Genomic DNA, 19,083 nt, shown 5'->3' with positions numbered 1-19,083 from the left:
TCCTGGCTGAATCTTGACTCTGATCTATTCTGTGAAGCAGGCACGGACCTGTGGTTTCGATTCCCATCTGATCATTCATTCTGAACAACAACAGTGGGGGAGGGTGAGGAGAATGACGCAGGACCACGAGCAAGTGTTGTTGACAACATCTCTTGCTTGTGGGTTCCCCTCCCCCACCCTCAACCCCCAGGGAATAACAGCACGTGCCAGCCCACTGGGCTGGAGTGTGCAGTGCACTGCTGTGCAGCTTGCAGCCTCCTCACCTTCAGCCAGCAGCAGGCAGCGCGTGCTGTAGGCTTCTGAGGTTCGGGATGAGGACGACGGTGAGTGAGAGACACTATACTTCACTGAAGTGAACCCGCACAGAACAGCCATGCGGTGACAATATTAGCGCCCACCCCACAGGCGATCATTTATAGAGGAGCGTGGAGGAGCAGGCGATGAATGCCATGCAACATCTCACGCGCACATCACTGGGGGAGGGGGGAACGGGCTTCAATCTCACACCAAGGACTGGCCGGGCGAACACAGTGCATACTCAGCAGTCACAGGAAACGAGGCCAGAGAGCCAGCTCCCCGCCACCTCCCTACTCCTGTGCCCATAGCGGGGGCATACCATTGCCGCTCCTCCCCCTCCTCCCACACCTGGCCCCTGTTCGGCCTGCCCCATTCTTGCCCCCCCACCCCAGACAGACTGATGGCAAATTACACGCTGCAGACACATGGCAGCTGGAAATGGGAGCAGGTCCATCCATCAAGCCCCAAAATGGGAAGTGAGTGCTGCAGCCATTGCTTCAAACTGCTGCCCATTAGCAGGGTGATGCAATAAACAAAGAAGTGTGCAAACGGCCGGCAAGGGCGTGCACACACTCTCTAGCCAGGCCCACAGCGCTTCAGAGACGGCAGCAGCAGCTGTGAAAATGGTCCCAGCGAGATCTCCGGTTAGGCTCTGAGGAGCGGGAGCCCTGTTTTGGCCGGGTGGAGGTGGCAAGAGTCTCTAGCATGTACCTTTACTCGCTTTAGTAGATCACCAGCATCCATCATTCCCAACAATTTCATTTACGGAGCGAGCCCACCCAACAGAATGCACTTGCTAGGTTTCGCAAGTTTCCAGCGAGAGGCGACAAGCAGCCCGTTTGGGAAAGGAGCCCAGCTGCATGTGCACTTGTCCTGGCTGCGCTCTCTCTCCTGAAACAAAGACTGCAGTTGAAGCCGAAGGACAGAACTGGCCACCATCTACACGTGCCCGTCTTTCAGATTCAATAAAAGATGCCCAAATGGGAACATTAAAAAAAACAGGTAGCTTTAACAGCATTTCTGAAGTTTTTTGTTCACTTGGAATGCACAATTACAGTTGCCAGGTTCGAAACGTCGTTCACCCTCTTTCTCCCTCACCAAATATGGTGCCTCCTTCCATTTCATGGTGACTCATGCCCGCCCTCCGGTCTCTGACCCTTCCCAACTCAGCACTTTGAAACGGCTCCCGGGCAGTGAGGGTACTATATGAACAGCCACCATAACATAAGCGGAGATTGAATGCACGAAGCGAAGAAGCAGGGTGTGCGGTGTCAATCCAACCTGGAATGCAATCTGAAGATATCGTGAAATAAAACTCAAAAGCCCCAGGGGCATCAATACCCAGTTTCGCTCTCCAGATGTGCTGGCTGCTGCCACCGGTTCGTGGGGGCACACAGCAATGTATCCTTCTTAGGATGGGCGCACTTACAGTTCATGCGATCCCCCCCTGCCTCATCATGGAGATGGGCTTGAGTAATGGGGGGGGGGGCACTCCTAAGCATTTGCACAGCCCATCGCAACATCTGCCTATCAGACTGAGTGGGGTCAGTCTCCATGTCATTCAGTGTTCAACTTGCACTGCAGGAATAGATATGTACTGCCCCAGCTGCTGGTACAGAGCAGTGTCAAACTGCCAGCTTTGTGTGATTACCTTCTGTGAAGTTAGGTAATTGAATGCGGTGTTAACTTAACATTCAGAATTATACATTTTTAACATTTGAAAATCTTTCCATGTTGTGCTGTTTGATGGGTTGTGTAGCTTAGAATGGTTCAATGGTACCAACAATGCATGTTTTGCATTTGCCTGTGATGTAATTGTTATGCAAATTATTATTTTGAAACTTGAAAAATCCTACATCTTTTTGGTCACAGAATGTTGGCAAGTATGCGTTCGTGCCCATCTATGTTTCCCCTTTGGTTTTAGTGTCTTGCATGAGCGGACGTGCCCTTTGCGCCGGGCGGTGTTTGAAATGATTGCGGCTGCGGGCGCTCCAGTGGCGTGTTATTTGCGCCGAGCAGTGTTTTTACTGATGCCTGCAGGGCGGACGCTGGTTCTGTGGTAGGGAGCATGTTTGGTGTCTGCAGGGCATTCTGGTGGGCCCTGGTCTGAGAGGACACAGAGGGCATGAGGGACTGGCACACTACATTCTGCGGGGTCGTGGGACTGGCACCTTGCATTCAGCAGGGTTAATAACCCAATGACAGATTGGGGACTGGCGCTTTGCATTATACAGGGCTGGGACTGGCGCCTTGCATTCTGCAGGGTTGGAACACAGAATGAAGGACTGGGGCCTTACATTCTGCAAGGTTGGAGACTGACACCTTGCAGTGTGCAGGGTTGGGGGACTGGTCTGGCACCTTGCATTCTGTGCAGATGGGCCACGGACTGACAGTCTGGGGGACTGGCACCTTGCATTCTGCAAGGTTGGACCACAGAATGATTGCCTGGGCCTTGTATTCAGCAGGGTTGGACAGAGCCACAGGATGGGGGACTGCAGTCTGCAGTAATTACACTTTGCTCTTTGTACCTGCTAACATTAATTGCAGTGCCTCACTTAGCTAATATCACTGCTGTGTCCACGGCCTTCACCGACTGTAGCGTGTCCCCATACCTTACAGGCCACCTTCCTCTCCTTAGCGTACCCAATTGGGCCCCCGAGACTGCGGCGTGTACCCCACTACCTACCCCACCTCTACCTCTCTTCACTTCCGGCATTGCTGTCGAGTGCAATTAACCACACTCAAACAGGCGCTAATGCCTGCTCTTTTGCCCAAGCACTCACTCCCTGCTGTCGACCTCGCATTACAGAAGCATGCTATCCTAACGGTCCTACCACACCATAGTGGCCCTTAGGATCACCTGTGAACTAGCAACGTGCCCGCTCACCGCAGCTGTCCACACCCTCCTCTACCAATATTTCTGTGTAAATCTTACTGCTTGTTGATTTTGCTCCGATCGTTTGCCGAATGTTGTATATACAGATCCACACTCTACTGCCTGGGCAGTAATTTAAGCCATTAAAGTGATAAGTGGAATGCATTAACATTAAACTAACATAACATTAGATTTCACATTTCAATGTGCTCCTCTGAATTTCGGGCGAAACCCGGTTTGCATATAAAGATAGTATCGCTATCTGCACCATTATGCTATTTGTCAGAACAGTTATTACGTCACATTTGTTAAATACCAAAGATATGCAAATGATCCGCTGATGTTAGAAAATGTCAGCAGTGATGGAGCCTCTGTACCCTCCCACCCTCAGCCCAAAATGCCTTTATGAAAGGATGAGTCCACAGGATCACACTATGCTTATTGCAACTGCCCTTTGCTGTCATTTTGCACATGCTTAATGGCTTAGTAAAGCAAGCATTGGCAATGCCAACCGTTTGAGCTTTTTAGTAGGCATGGGAAAGACACTTGCCAGGCACAACTGGAATGGTATTAACTGGTCATTGATGGTAGCAGGTGCAAAATGGTGTGAGTACCTCTGAGGTACTACCTCGGCATCTAATAGCAGTGCCTGGCAAATGCCTAATACTTATACACAAGCCAAAACTGTTGGCTTTGCCAATGCCTGGTTTTAACAGGACTTTGGTAAAGGACACGCACAGTGCTTGCAAATCGAGCAGCTGAAGGCAGACCTGGTTAAGCCATTTTTATTACACCAGTAGCGGGTTTCCAACTCCAATTAAGCCATTAACTTTCAAAACACTGCGACAGTGAGATATGTGAAGTTTGTTTAATTGTATATTTTATTAACAAATAGATAATCCATTTAAAGCTTAGAGGAGTATCTGTTGAATTAGACTCGATATATGGAGGGGGCATGGGTGTCGTGTCGCGGGGGCGACATGGGTTTGGAGGGGGGTGGGAGTAGGACATGTTTTCGGGGGGCAACATGGGTTTCGGGGGTGGGGGGCCCCAAGGCTGTCTGTGCCCCGGGCCCCCAAAACTGTTAAGATGACCCTGGTTGTGGGGGGTCACAGCAAGGTGTGGACATCGTGAAAAACAGCAAAAGAGGCTTAAGCAAAGGAAAGGTTTTGAGGAGAAACACATTTTATTTTGCATTTTTAAAGCGCTCACACAGCCCGTGGGCGTCGAGGTGCTGTTACAGGAATAGTTTTTTTTTTTTTTTTTAATTACACGTGGCACGAGATTCAACAATGCGACAGAACTGGAATTCCTTTGTTGTAAAGACTTGAAGAGACGTAGCAAAATTCAGGCAGAGCCATATTTATTTCTTCCAATTACATGTACTTTAAAATGCCCCCGACATTCCATTAAACGCTACAAGATAACACAAAGATTTACGACTAGACAATTTGCATTTCTGCGTTTTCAGTTGCTCTTTCAGAAAATTCACTTTTGGGTGCGATCAGCGCCAATGCAGACGGAAGAAGCCTGCGTAAAAAACGGCTGGCGAGGCGGATCCTAGCATTTCTTCCCTCCATGTAGATTCAGGACGGTGCGAATACTGCAAAGAAATGCAAGTGATTAGCTGCCGCTCAGCGAGTTCTGGACTCATTTCCACATAAATGCACAAGAAAGCCTATGACATGCAAGAGTTGCTTTAAGAAGGCTGGTCTCAGGGTTCCAGGGACATCATTGCAGAAACTTTGCATCAGTGCAAGTGCAGCTTTCAACTGTATCAGCTGAGGGGCAAACTTGCCCCTAGTGCAGAACACATGTTTTCAATTCATGTTTGCAGCAAAGATGCGCCGGAGTTCCAGCGCCATTTGTTATTACATTGCCTTGGTGCAAAAATGCATTGAATGAATATCGCTTGCTGCACGAGGCCAATGTTTCCCTAGAGCTAACACTGTGCAGGATTGCATCTGAACCGATGCAAAGTCTCTGTTATGAGTACTCAAGTCAGCACGTGGGCCAACATACAAAAACATGATAATCAGCAAAAGGTTCTATTTCAGACTGTGTTTCCATAAAAGCCAGCACAGCCTAATACTAGCTGCTAAGTGGATTGTTCCCTTAACAAAGATCGATACTTTCAAAATCAATAACAATTGGTAATATCACAAAAACATACATATCACAATCCTGAAAACGTGGGTCATTTCATAAATCGGAATACAGTCAAAGTGCGTCTGTGCATTGCTGTGCGCAAGTAGCAAGCAAACCGTGTTCAGCTAAAAGTGCGAAGGAACATTATTTCAAAAATGTGGTCATGTTGTACATTTTCAAATGCAAAAATATATCATTTGAAATGAGTAAATGAACATGCGAAACCATTGCATTCAGAGCAGCCAATTCAGATGTTAATCTGAGATACGATTGGCTTAAACCTGGAGAGGGCAGTTCGATTCACCAGAAAAAGTACTATGTGTAGCTCAGACTTACTCCTGACCTACTACAAGTAAGTCAGCAGTAGGGCCGGACTAAATCACAGTTCATTATAGTAACTTGTTTATACATAAGCCCTAATGAATTTAGCGATGCCTTGAAGGGAGTACACAGGGACGTCATTTAGGGGTCGCCAGGGGTTGCACATGCATCCCCTGAGGTCTCCCTTGCTACCCCTAAAAAGAATTCAAACAATATTGTTTTATTTTTTGTAAAAAAAATGTTTTAATTGAGGCCCCTGGGCTGTAGCCAGCAGCATGCAGCTCTTTCTTTCTGGAGTAGCTGGTTTTCTAATAGCTATAGCTGGTAAAATAGCTCAGTGGGTTAGGTGCTCGCTGCTGCAATGTGTGTGTGATCTGCAGTTTGCAGGTTCAACTCCAGGCAAGATGAACTCAGCCTGCTGAAGTTGATAAATGAGTATCAACACAAGCTGGGTGATATTGTATGTATATGTGTTCTATATGAAACACTTTACATAAGTGCTATATAATAGCACACCATTAGTGTTTGGCCTTGGACGTCTGCTTGCATTCTCAGTAATTTGGTAATATAATGGGCCTATACTCACTGATATTAATGATAAATATGGTGGTCCATTCTTGTATGAAATGTATATCTTTACAGTGATATCGTAACCATATTTTTCTTAGTAAACTTAGAAACAAGGCTATGTGATGACACTTCCTGTTTTTTCAAGGGGTGAAAGGTTGTGTCCATCGCTTCCTGTGATGTCACTTGGGGTGTGGTCAAATGACATCTCTTCCTGTGATATCATCAGAGGTCAAGGGTCGGGTGATGTCACTTCTGCTACCCCTGGCATTTTGGTGAAATTACACCCTGGGAGCGCATCGTCCACTGGTGTTTATTCATCTAACTGCTTTGAGGTAGAGCTCTAAGGAAATGTATGAATGGAGGATAGCACGGGGGCAACGCACTTGTAATGGAAGCAAGACCATGCAGAGCAACAGAGGTTCGAATTCTGGATCTGCGCTTAGTAATCGAACTAACTCGGGTATGATATTGGACGCATTATAAAAAAACAATAACAAAAATAATTAATTAAATACACGCAATGCCCAAGAGACACACTTGTCGGGAGCTAAAAGGAGGTGCAAAAATGCTGCTCTGCACTGGATAAAGCTCCTAGATTTTAATGAAGGAATTAAAGTGCATTTTCTTAGAGCAAATATTTGTGCCTCTGTTTCTTCAAGGCAATTGGGGCTGCGACACTTGGCATGGTCAATTCAGATCCAGAGGCGTATCACACGTTCTAGATGCAGAAGTATGTTGAATGTCAGGGAGTCAAAAGGGTTTTTCAGCGACAGAGAGGTGATCCAGGTTTAATGTGTCACTGGGCCCCATGAATTAATAACTATTCTGTATTCACGGTTAGAAGATATTGATTGATTCTATATGGGATGCAAACATGCCCAAAGGGCAGGCTTCCCCTTCCATCTAGAATCCTTATTGACAGATCAGGTTTCCCAGACTCCATGGAGGACTACAACTACCAAAGAGCTATGGAACAAACTGTGACTGGGTGAGCTATTTGAAAACGACAAGCAACTAACTAAATGCATTATTCATTCATTGTCAGTGTTTTATAACCCATCCTACGCAGAAACCTTCAGTTTCAGAACGCAATGTGCAAATCATGGGCCTGATTCACAAAATGTTTTTCAATGGGAAAGTCAAATTCAGAAAAGCCCTTTATACGTTCATGTCATCGGCAGGGTGACTTCCAACTCATGAGAAAGGGATTCTCGATCGATCGTCACTGTTGATTAGGGATCAGAATGTGGCGTTCTCATAATCTGCAACTTTTGCCGAAAATCGCCCGATGTCGAAAAAACAAGTACACAAACCTGCATCTAGATGGCGCTTTTCTCACCAGAATGTATCTCTAGGGTGATAAAACTCACCTCTTTCCTTCATGCAGAAGTTTAAATCCATCCATGATTTTCTCAAAGGGCATTGTATGTGTCACCAGCTCTTCCATTTCAAATTTCTTTGCCAAATACTCAGTCACCAACTGGGGAATGGCAGTTTTGCACTTATAGCCTAAAAGTAAAAGTAACATTAATGTCAGCATGACACCTGGTTCTGGCATCTGCACATTTGGCGTACAATCAAATCTAACCAACACAATGATCAAAATTAATGCAAGAACATTTTCTTTCAAACTATCGTTGATTGCTTGAAGCAGTGGTAATCGGATATGATTTGAAGATTACCTGGGGTGATGCTGAGAATAAGACTTTATTTGCCCATAATTATCTGAGGACATATATACTAAATACAACATTCACAGCCCAGACAATTACTTTGGACAATCAGATGACCAGGAACTAAAGTAGTATCTGTAGGTGATTGGCTGTGTTCTCTCGGGCACCTGAGCATCTCCCAGAGATCAAGGCCATGTTTCTCTCACACGGTGGCCCACCTTCACACTCCCTCACCATCATGACCACAGCCCCAAATGAATCCAGCCCTCGTCAGCACCATTGGCCCCATCCCACTTACCTAGTTGGCACCGGGCCTCTTTGTCCCAGCCGCCACAACCCCTCCCAATGGAAAAAGAAAAAGGACTTGCTCTGTTTTCTAGTTCCATAAAGGCGGCCATCTTTGTTTGACTTTCCCTTTTACTGAAGATTGGGCACTCGTATTATGCACAGAGCCTATCTCCCATAGAAAGAAAACAACGTAAAGTAATTGCACCCTGCCGGAAGCTTTGGAAGTGTAAGGGGCCGCTAGAGGGTCACATTCTTTGCCAAGGCCTATGCTACACTTGTGCCTACTTTAGGCTTGGGCTGGTGGTCTGTTACAAGCCCTGTATGCCCCCGAATGTGGGGTTGATCCCTACATAGTAACAGCTGGAATGTGTGTGGTAGATTTGCAGGCTATAAGAAACAATAGAGCACATAGAATGGTTTGTATAGCCCGCAGATTGTTCAGAACACTACATTCCAATGATGCACCAGTGCCGGATTATCCATTAGGCTAATTAGGCACCAATCTATGGGTCCCACTCCTTTTACGGGCCCCGCGACAATGGATCAAAATAAAAAGGTGCAGAAAATTAAAACGTTTTCGGAGATAATTTGCAAGGTGGGGCACCATTTTACTGCTTAGGTGTCTCCACAGGGTTTAATCTGGCACTGCGATGCACATACCACAGCCAATTCCCTCCAACCTGTACGTAATAAGTCAACTTCGATGGTGCAGGGAATTGGCTGCAGGAACTTTCAAGAGTTACGTGGGTTATAATATCTTTGTAGATGCACCCTCAGCCCGAAGTGGTACTATGGGCCCATGAACCTTGTTAAATGCTCTCATTGCACTTTGACTTTTAACTTGATATTGGTCTATAAAGTTTAATCAGAACATTCAAATGTTGGCTGTTACATTTCAGAAAATTCAGAGGGCAATAATGTAGCAATCATGCCGTAGCTGGGGGGCGTACATTGTTCTGGCCTCAGCGAGGGCTGTGGACTGTTACTAGCCTTTACGCCCCTCTGCTGGGGCATGATTGCTTTTAATACATTGGGATTTGCCTGGGCTGCAAACAGTTTCCTTTTTTTTCTCCGTAGATTGGCCTGCGCTTGGCGGCGGCTGGGAGAGGGAGGAGCATCGGGACCCAAGCAAATATGTCCAGTCCAGTATATAAGTGGGGAGGGGGAAGGGGTTGAGGAAGGGGTTTGTTTTGTGGGTGAGGAGGTGGGGATTCAACAAGGAGATGCTCACTGTGGTGGTGGAATTGCCATCATCTCCAAATTGAGCCTCTCTCTCAGAACATCCCCTCCTCAAATCCTACAATCCTGTGAAAATATATTGGTTAAATTCCAGATAAATAACATACAAACCCTCACCATCCACTTATTTTATAGACCCCCAGGTCCTCTCGGTACCTTCGACGAGGACTTGCATAGCCTAATCACCAACAACCTTAAACCTACCTCCCAGCTTCTATTATTAGGAGATTTTAACCTTGGCTTTAATGACCCTATGGACAAACAAGCCTCAGACATAGCCAATACTATCAATGCATCAGGCCTGTCTCAGAAAGTCAACAGACCCACTCACTCCAAAGGGAGAACACCAGACTGGATAGCAGATTACAACTGCACAGCCTCTATCACTTCCATCTCTCCCCAATCATGGACAGATCACTCTCTCGTAACCTTTAACCTATCTACAGCCAGACCCTCTCCGACGGTCCCATTGTTAGCACCTCCTTGTCTAACCAGAAACAAAAAAAGTATTACAGCGGAAAAAGTCATCCCCGCCATCCTACCCACGTTAAATGCTTTATCCGACAATCTAGACCCTAGTCCTCTAGTTGAAGAATATAACAAGATTATGCTCAACACACTAGACAAAATCACCCCGCTCAAACTTAGAAAAAGCAAACCTAAAGCGCACCTTAACAAATGGTTCACTCCCCAATTGAGAGATTTACGACTCCTAAAAAGAAAAAGTGAAAATTCCTGGAGACTATGCCCCTCTATCGAAAATAAAGCAAAACTAACCTCTATCTCCTCTCACTTTAAAAAAGAAGTGAACCTTGCCAAAAGAACTCCTATGATGAACGTATCACTAACTCTAATTCTAGCATGAGAGAACTCTTCATCATACTGAAGGAATTAGCCACACCAGACTTAGTTACCAAGGATAAGACTTGGTGCACAGATATTCAAAATGCGCTAGCAAATAAAATCAATACACTTCAAACCAAAATACAACAAAAAAAAGATATGCTCAACCTTCAGCACTCCCCTAATACCTCTACACATAGCATCCCACCAGAGGCAAACAACAAATTTCACTTCTCTAAAACATCCCCACTAGAAGTAGAAAAAATCATTCTTTCACTCAAAACATCTAACTGCAAGGGCGATACTTGCCCAGCACAGTTAATAAAAGACGCTGCCAGAGACCTCTCACCATTTATTTCTAAATTAATCAATGCCTCCTTCACATCAGGCACTATCCCAGCCAATTTAAAACATTCCTGGGTGCACCCACTTCTCAAAAAACAGACCTTAGACCCACTTATCCCAACCAACTACCGCCCCATTACCACTGTGCCATTCCCCCTCAAAATATTGGACAAAGCCGCCTATATTCAGATACAAAAACAGCTTGACTTGTATAAGCTCCTAGGAGCAAGACAATCTGGTTTCCGTCCACTTCATGGAACGGAAACCGCCTTAATTGATTTAAAGACGCAGGTCGACGAGCTGAGGGATGGAGGAGGAACAGCACTCTTGCTCCTACTTGATCTCTCAGCAGCATTCGACTTGGTCAATCACAAGGTACTCTGCAAACACCTGGACTCTGCTGCCCATTTCTCTCCTGAGGCCATCAAGTGGCTAGAATCTTTCCTCAGCGAAAGAACAATGAGAGTTTTTTCCCCTTTGGCCGCAGCTGACCCTACCCCTATATTATGTGGCATTCCCCAGGGTTCCTGTGTCTCGCCTACCCTATACAATATCTTCACCAAACCCTTGTTCGATGATCTGGACCTTCTGGGTATCACCTACACTAACTATGCAGATGATACACAGATTCTCCTCCCGCTTTCTGGGGATCATAGGAAGGACTCGGAATTGGTGAACAGGGTATATCTCGTTGTTCAAGCATGGATGGCCACACATGGCCTGTGCTTGAATGACGACAAGACGGAGTTGATAATCCTGGGAACACATATGAACACCAAAAAATTAGGTCAGGAATTCTCCTCCTTCAACATTGATGGAAATCCTATCAGGGTCTCCAAGGAAGTAAAAACCCTCGGTTTCTACTTGGATTCCACACTATCATTCGACAAACAACTAAAATCCTTGGCCTCCACCACCGCCTACACCTGCAAACTGATAAGAGCAGGCAAGACTTTCCTCTCTAATGACAGTTGCATGATCTTGGCTAGAGCACTTATCCTCTCCAGGATCGACTACTGTAATGCCCTTTACAGTGGCACCAACAAATCTACCATCCAGAAACTTCAAATGCTCCAAAACAATGCTTTGCGAGCAGCGCTTGGCATAAATAAAAGAGCACACATTTCCACCATTAGACGTCAACACAAATGGCTATCTACAAACCACAAAATTCAATTAAAAATGATCTCCTTGACACATTAAGCTCTTAACAACGCCGCCCCAAGCTACCTCACGAACAAAATACAAAAAAAAACCTCCATCAGACCTATTAGAGCTACCAACACTAACTGTCTGGTAGTACCTAGATTTAAACTAACCACGGTCGGTGGGAATAGTTTCCCTGTGAAGGCGGCTAAAACCTGGAATCTATTACCCAACAATTTAAGAGCAGATCAGCCGTACCCACTATTCAGAAGGAATGCTATCCAATATCTTATCTCCAATGACCACTAGATATAGGTTTATAGTATTCCCAGACCTGACACTGGTCCCTCTCCTCTGTCTCACGATATGTTATGCGTACCATCTTCTATGTAACTCATCGACCTGCACGATGATGGTCCTGCACATTTGTATACTATTACTGTATCTTGTATAATATGTATAACTTGTATAATATCTATAATATCCATTACTGTATCTTGTATAACATGTATACCTTTTACTGTATCCTGTATAATCTGTAACGATGTAAGCTTCGCATTATCCTACCTGCTGCGCCCTTCTACCTATGGATCTGGAGCGCATTAGAAATAAAACAAACAAACAAACAAACAAACAAACTGTTGCCTTCCCACATTTGAAAAAATATGTATATGGCACCTTAGGTGGCTGGAAACAGCGGGCAGGACAGTGTGTATTCTTGCTCGCTGTTCCAGCCAACTGTTTGGTTGAGTGCCCTTCCCCGGGTGCAAATACATTGTATATGTGTTCTGTCACAACATTCCAATGTTTCTCCTTTGTCCTTCCTTGTGTTCAGCAGAACATTCTAACCTTATTGGGTTCAATGTTCTAATAGCAATAAGCACCCCCCCCCCAGTGCCATTACCAGATGGTAACATATATAGCCCTCTTTAAATGCCTTTGCTTTGATCATTCCTATTAACTTGAGCCAAGAACCACTTACACCTATTAATTGACCTTGCAATGTGGCACTATAGTTTAATTAGTTGGCTCATATGTGTATCTTGTTGCCAGGTGAGTGCAGCAGGAACACTAAGGAACGCCCTTCTAGAACAGCCATAACAAAAATAAAGACATTCAACAAATGTTGCCCTAGTGCTTAACTATGTTCACTTTAAATCAAACCATTTTGAAGGAAAGAAAATGGTTTGAGTTTCTGAGCAAAATACTTGTCTCACAAACTTCCTGATAATGTTGAGAGCGGGCTGCGCCATAGTTATGCACTTCAGAGAGATTGTGAATAGCTAATTTCAGAAAGCTCAACACCAATTGGAAATTGGAAGTTATTTCAGTGAAACTGCCCAGTGTCTGCCCAGAGTGGTAACAGACTCTTAACACTGACCCCATTGTGGACTGTGGACCTCTACCAGGAGCATCCAGTGAACACTATCTGAGTAAGTGCATTCCCGAAAGAGAGATAGGCACAGATCCAGGATTTCTCTCTTGCCACGGCCTGATGCTGAGAGGAAGTAGGAATACTGGGGGACCCCAACAGGCTGGTAGCAGTCCCTGACTACCCTCACTTTCATTGCATCTCCTGCATCCCCCAATTATTGATTTTCTTTGCAATGGCATCTACAAAGACCATGGTGGTATTTACTGCTGTTCGTCTGTGCCCTCCATTCTGCGTTCAGTCTGTGATGGCACTGTCTTGTGCAAGCTCTGAAGGGCACTGGACTCTTCAGGTGCACTTCAGAGGGCAGAGCCTGCAGAATATCACTGTCGTGGCCTACAATCTAGTGAATTGCACCAAACAATGCACCTGCTGTGCCTTGCAATTGGACATGTGCTGGCTGAAACACGGTTTTCTTTACTTGCATGTGGAATGTGCACATGCAAATAAGGGGAAACCCAGTTGGTGAGTACGCTACCAGATCGTTTAAGCGGGGGCATGGGTATAACCAAGGGGGTACGCAAACCCTTCAATCAGCACGTAGAGCACAACGAGAAGCAAACAAAAGGAACTTGCCCTGCTTTGTGTACACGGTAGAGTACAGCTGAAGGAAATGGTCAACTGGCCAATAAATACCAACATTTATCCAAATCATTGCAAGCATGTAGCTTCACAAAGAGCAGGCAGCAGCATAAGCTCAAGGAGTAATACAAAGTAAGGGTCAGTCATACAAAGGCTCCACGATACCCTTGGTATCTCGGAACTGGCACTGGAATGGCTGACATCTTTCCTAACTGACCGCTCTTCCCATGTCATCCTGTGCACCTTCTCATCTCCTACTTCCTTCTCCCCCTGTGGTGTCCCCCAGGGATCTATCCTCTCCCCCTAGCTCTTTAACATCTACCTTGCTCAGCTGGCACACATCATCTCCTCCATCTCCGCCCAACTTCCAGTGTTATGCAGACGACACTGAACTCTTTTTCCGACTTCCTGCTGACTGACTCGCACCTTCCTTCATCCCTGACTGCCTGTTTGCCATCCAGGCTTGGTGCTCTTCCAATAATCTCTGCCTGAATACCAGCAAAACTGAAATCCTTCCAATTGGGAGCCCTGCTGTCTGGCCTCCCGCCTAGGGCTCTACCCCGGCTCCTTCTTCTGAAGCCAGAAATCTGGGAGTCATCTTTCACTCCTCTTTATCCTTCCTCCCTCACAAGCAGAACATTGCCAAGAAGTTCCAATTCCAACTCTTCCTTCTCAAAGGAATTCTCTCATTTCCCACTTTCCCACAGAAGCTCAAAGTTTCCTGAGGTCTGGTTCTCTCTAGGTTTGACTTTTGCAACAGCTTCCTCCTCAATCTACGTTCTTCCACTCTGCGACCCCTTCAGCTAATCCAGAATAGAGCAGCAAGATTTATCCTCAGCCTTAAGCCCAGGGACCACATTTCCCCTACCCTTAAAAGCCTCCACTGGCTCCTGGTTGCTGCACAGATCAAATTCAAATCCCTCTGCATCATCCACAAGGCTGTCTGGGGCCAGGGGCCATACTATCTGCAACTCTCTCTTACCAAATTCTCTCCTTCTAGACATCTACGCTCCTCTGGCACCAACTCTCGGTGTGTAAAGCGTTTCGCTAAACAGAGACCAGGAGGCAGCTCGTTTTCCTCAGCTGGATCCCTCCTCTGGAGCAGCCTGCCCTCACACTGCGTCTTGAGCAGGACCATCCAGAGTTCTGAAACACCGGAAGACTCTTCCTTCCCTTCTTCCTTCCTCTGCTAATCCCACAGTTGCTGCGATTGGTGTCTTGGACCCTTATGCATCCTATGGGCCTCTGACAATTCACACCAAATCTCCCCAGCATCTGTTTTCCTTCAGCACTTGCCTCGGCACACTCTCTGCACTGAAGATTTGCGCTTTCCATCCAACACAGCTCCTGGCTGCATAGCACTTACCATATCTTGCACTTAATCTGCGGCTCACGCTCGAGCACGGACACCAAAGTGCCTACCCCACTGCCCTCTTCTTTCCTGCACTTGCATGTTCTGAATACTCACAAGGCAAAGCAGTTTCGGCCATGCCTCCCATCTGTAGTTTTTTGTATTTAATTGTACTGCTATCCCATGTTCCCTCCCTGCTGCCCTGTGGGCGTTTGAAACAGAATGTATTTCCTGTATAAGCGCCTAGCATGCAAACAATACATAAATAAAATAAATACATGAAAAATACGAGTCACTGTGATTCCATGACAGGTTGGGTAATATAAAGCAGACATTGTATTAAGCAAGTACATTTTGTGTTATAGACAAAGAAACTCAAAGAATTGTTGCATCTGTAAATTAGTTGATAGTACGCACTTTATGTCGATTTAAAAAGTGCTCTATATCTGCTACATTTTTCTTCGTTTACCTTTCACAGTTGAGACTGATGAATTTTGTTACAATGACAAAGATTTCACGTCTGATTCACTCAATTTCTGTGTTTGATCAGCCAACTGTTATGATAGCAGAAGCACAGTGTACCACCACAAAAGACATTGTGAACAAGGATGTGGCGATTTCGCGTCGATTGGCACCAACAAACAGATCCCCTTCATGAGGGTCTACCAAACCAAAGACCTTTGCTGGCACCCATGCTTTCCTAATATTTGTTCCACAAACCAGGAGCTGCAATGGTTGCTTATGGAAATAAGTATTGCATATGGCACCCACAAGGAGGATTTTCAGCCTCTATATATAGGCTTTTGATGGATAATGCAATTCTTTACCTCCGATGAAAGCTCCTTTCACAGTGCGGCCAGTGAGCAGCAGGATGGGATCAATGCAGATCCTGGCATCGGACGCAGCCACGCCAATGATCACGCAGACGCCAAATCCATAGTGGGAGCACTTGATGGCAGAAAGCTTAGCAATAAAAGATAAAGAGAAAAATGTAAGCAAGTCTTTAGGTCTCAAAATGAAATATTGCTTAATTCTCCATCTTTTCTGTTGTGAAAAAGGATCGTCAAACAGTGAGTGACTAGGGCATTAGATTTAAAATCAGATAAATTGAGTATTTTCCAGACAGTCAATTATTCAAATCAGTGACTAACGAAACACTTCTTTAAAAGTGAATAATTACTTTTTGTAATAAATTGATTGGATTTGTTTAAATTTATTTTTTTAAGCACCGAATCAGCTTATTTTTTTATTCGTGTTTGTTAGAATTAGTTTTTTAATGAATTCATTTTTTTAGAACACTGTTAATGTTTGGTAAAAAATCACTTCTTTTATCACATTTTTTTATCAAATGAATAGATTGTTTTTTGTTAGTACAAAAACTAACTTACATGTTCCCACCTTTAGTTGTAAACTTAAGTGTACAATGAGGGATTGCCTCTCTGCATTGTGGTTCTATGTATGATCTTTATGTGTGAGTCGGTTTCTGAGATCCTCAGCTCAAATTTTCGTGCCCAACTTTTTGGGCAATGTTTCGAGGTCAACAATGACAGGCTGCCTCATCATAGCCACCTGCCGGTTTATAGTCAATGAACATTTGGACAGTCGTCTCAGTCAGCCCAATAGTGTGAGAGAATTAGAAAGAGCATTTGAAAGCGTCAGGAAGTGATGAAGAACGGATAATCTCCTTCCCATGTATAAATGTGTTGCTGCCTCTGTGCTTTACTGTCTACTGTGTGCCAAGCACCTTCAAGGTGCTTGTATGTTCCACCTATTGCTGTACTCAGCACATGACAAAGAAAAGAAAAAGACATGGATACACACCATAGTATCAACATTTCCGATGCACTCAAACGAGTAGTCGGCGCCACCATCCGTCATCTCGGCTATCACCTCGTGGATGGGCTTGCTGCAGTCGTTGGGGTCGATACAGTCTGTGGCTCCTAGTTTTTTAGCCTTGACAAACTTTTCCTTGTTGATGTCAATTCCAATGATCCGGGAGGCTCCATTTATCTTGCATCCGATGACAGTGGACAAGCCAACGCCACCCAAGCCATACACAACACATGTTGATCCTTTTTTAACCTAAACAACATGGACATTAACAAAGGCAGTGTGCAATGAGAAGCTCATAGTGCATAGGGTTTAGTTTCAAAATGGAATAACACTGGCCCGTTTCATATCAGTAAATTAGCGTTTGCTAAATTATGATTTTTTATATTTAAATCCAGGACACAGCAAAAGCATTTCATTGTAAACGTAAAAACATAAAATATAAATTAAAATTATTATGTAAGCGTATTAGCAGGTTAATCAGCTTATTGAACTTCTTTTGTACCAATTATGCTTTTTTTTATTTTACAAAGAAAAATGGGAAAATATTCTAAGAATTCTGAAGAAGAAACAGACAAAGTCAAAAGAAAGTCAAATATTAAGATGAGGTAATCAAACGGTCTGTCTTCAAATAATGCTCTTCTGTGCTGTCAAAGGCGTTAACAGTTAAACTCGAGGGCGCTTTTGTTTCTGATGTAACTCTAGATACGACAATCATTAATAGCAGTAATTCCGACTGTAAACCCTTCTAAAATCAATGTGGTCGCGTTTTCTTTAAGCTTAAATCTTCTGAATGAGTCACCTAAAGTGCCACACATTATTGCTGAAGCAAGTCACAGCAGCAGAGAGATTGAAATAAGCATCAAGTAGCTCCTTGGGAGTAGGACTTGAGGTGCTATAGGTGGCTTAGGTTGTGGAGCTTGATGGATGCTTCTGGACTCTATCTTGCAAGGACCTTTCTGGCTAGGGTCATTGCCAGGTGCTTTCTGGACACGTGCTTGCTCACGTGGCACCTGGGGCTGGTGTGAGGTGGATTCCTGAATGGCGATCTCTGTCCCATGAAGGGATCTTTCTCTGTGTTTACTTCACTTGGATTTTGTTTGGTGCACTGTGTGTGTCCACCATGATCTCAAGTTTCTATTTGGGGGAAGTGTATTGTGAATGTAAGGTTTGTGTGCATAGTGACCCCTGAGCTTTACCAAGCACTAGACTTTGCTCGCATTATTATCCATACTATCATCTACAGTAATGACAAGGCTTACTTTTGAGTGAAACCATTGGAAAAATCAATAGCTTAAATCTATGAAGAGATGTGGCTTTCCTGGGATACTTAGGTATGGCATGAATAGCGCTCCACACCATGAAGCACCGGTGACGAAAGTTAAAGTACCGGTTGTACTGGAACCTTCACTTGTGCCGCCACAATAAAAGGGCCCCTTGGTAATTGCTATCTTGGTAAGGCACATGTAAAGTGCATCTTGCAGGCTGTGGAGAATGTTAGGTTGCATTGCGCCAGCATACAGATTATCTGGTTGCTATTGGATGGTACACATGGTGTAGGCAGCCCCACCAGAAACTTGTATATTTTCTAACTTGGTGGTAATTAAGGTATACTAATAACATTGTGTATTTCTCTGTAAATTCATAATGGTCAAAGCTGTTTGATTTTTTATCAAAGGCGGACACATGTGCTAATAATTTGATGAACTAGAAGAAATGATGGGCTGACGAAATTACAAATCCTCTCTTTACATTCAGTTTTGGCGGGCAAAGTACCAACTCACAGCACAGAACACAGACATGCTCTGACGCGTGTCATGTGATGCATAATGCTGCCTGCAGCTCAGGGGCAATGCAACCAGAATGAGAAGGAACATCCCTTTGCCGACGGTTATTCCTCATTGCTTCCGCTGTCCAGCTCAACTCTTAGTGCCCGATTCATGGAATTTTGCCCGGTTCAAAGTGACTGCACTGCTGAAAAGTGACTCTGCCAACAAACACCCTGATTCATGGAACAGTGCAAAGTGTATTTTTGCAGTGCAAAGTCCGTGCAAAGTCATTTTGTACTGCAGAAATGCCTGCACTGACTTTGCACGTACTTTGCACTGCAAAAATACACTTTGCACAGTTCCATGAATCAGGG

At 44.8% G+C, this 19,083-nt stretch overlaps 1 protein-coding gene and 1 long non-coding RNA gene across 2 annotated transcripts in view; one reads left to right on the top strand and one right to left on the bottom strand.

The window, feature by feature from the left end:
* Window positions 1-241: 241 nt before the first annotated feature.
* LOC138515908 (uncharacterized) overlaps window positions 242-19,083 on the top strand; it is a 125,015-nt gene continuing 106,173 nt past the window's right edge. The window contains exon 1 of the long non-coding RNA XR_011282181.1: window positions 242-323. This is a non-coding gene — a long non-coding RNA (uncharacterized lncRNA). The remainder of the gene's footprint in view (window positions 324-19,083) is intronic.
* Window positions 4,515-19,083, bottom strand: part of LOC138515906 (alcohol dehydrogenase 1-like) — a 75,962-nt gene continuing 61,393 nt past the window's right edge. The window contains exons 6-9 of the mRNA XM_069630668.1: window positions 16,932-17,192; window positions 15,938-16,073; window positions 7,582-7,720; window positions 4,515-4,775 (exon numbers count right to left, since the gene is read on the bottom strand). Coding sequence (XP_069486769.1) covers window positions 4,733-4,775; window positions 7,582-7,720; window positions 15,938-16,073; window positions 16,932-17,192 — 579 coding nt within the window. The 3' untranslated portion in view covers window positions 4,515-4,732. The remainder of the gene's footprint in view (window positions 4,776-7,581; window positions 7,721-15,937; window positions 16,074-16,931; window positions 17,193-19,083) is intronic.

Source organism: Ambystoma mexicanum, chromosome 6q (assembly GCF_040938575.1).
Source record: "Ambystoma mexicanum isolate Mex_15411 chromosome 6q, UKY_AmexF1_1, whole genome shotgun sequence".
In the NCBI taxonomy this organism is placed as follows: domain Eukaryota; kingdom Metazoa; phylum Chordata; class Amphibia; order Caudata; family Ambystomatidae; genus Ambystoma; species Ambystoma mexicanum.
Note: the sequence above shows the minus strand (reverse complement) of the source record. Positions and strands in the feature narration are given on the sequence as shown.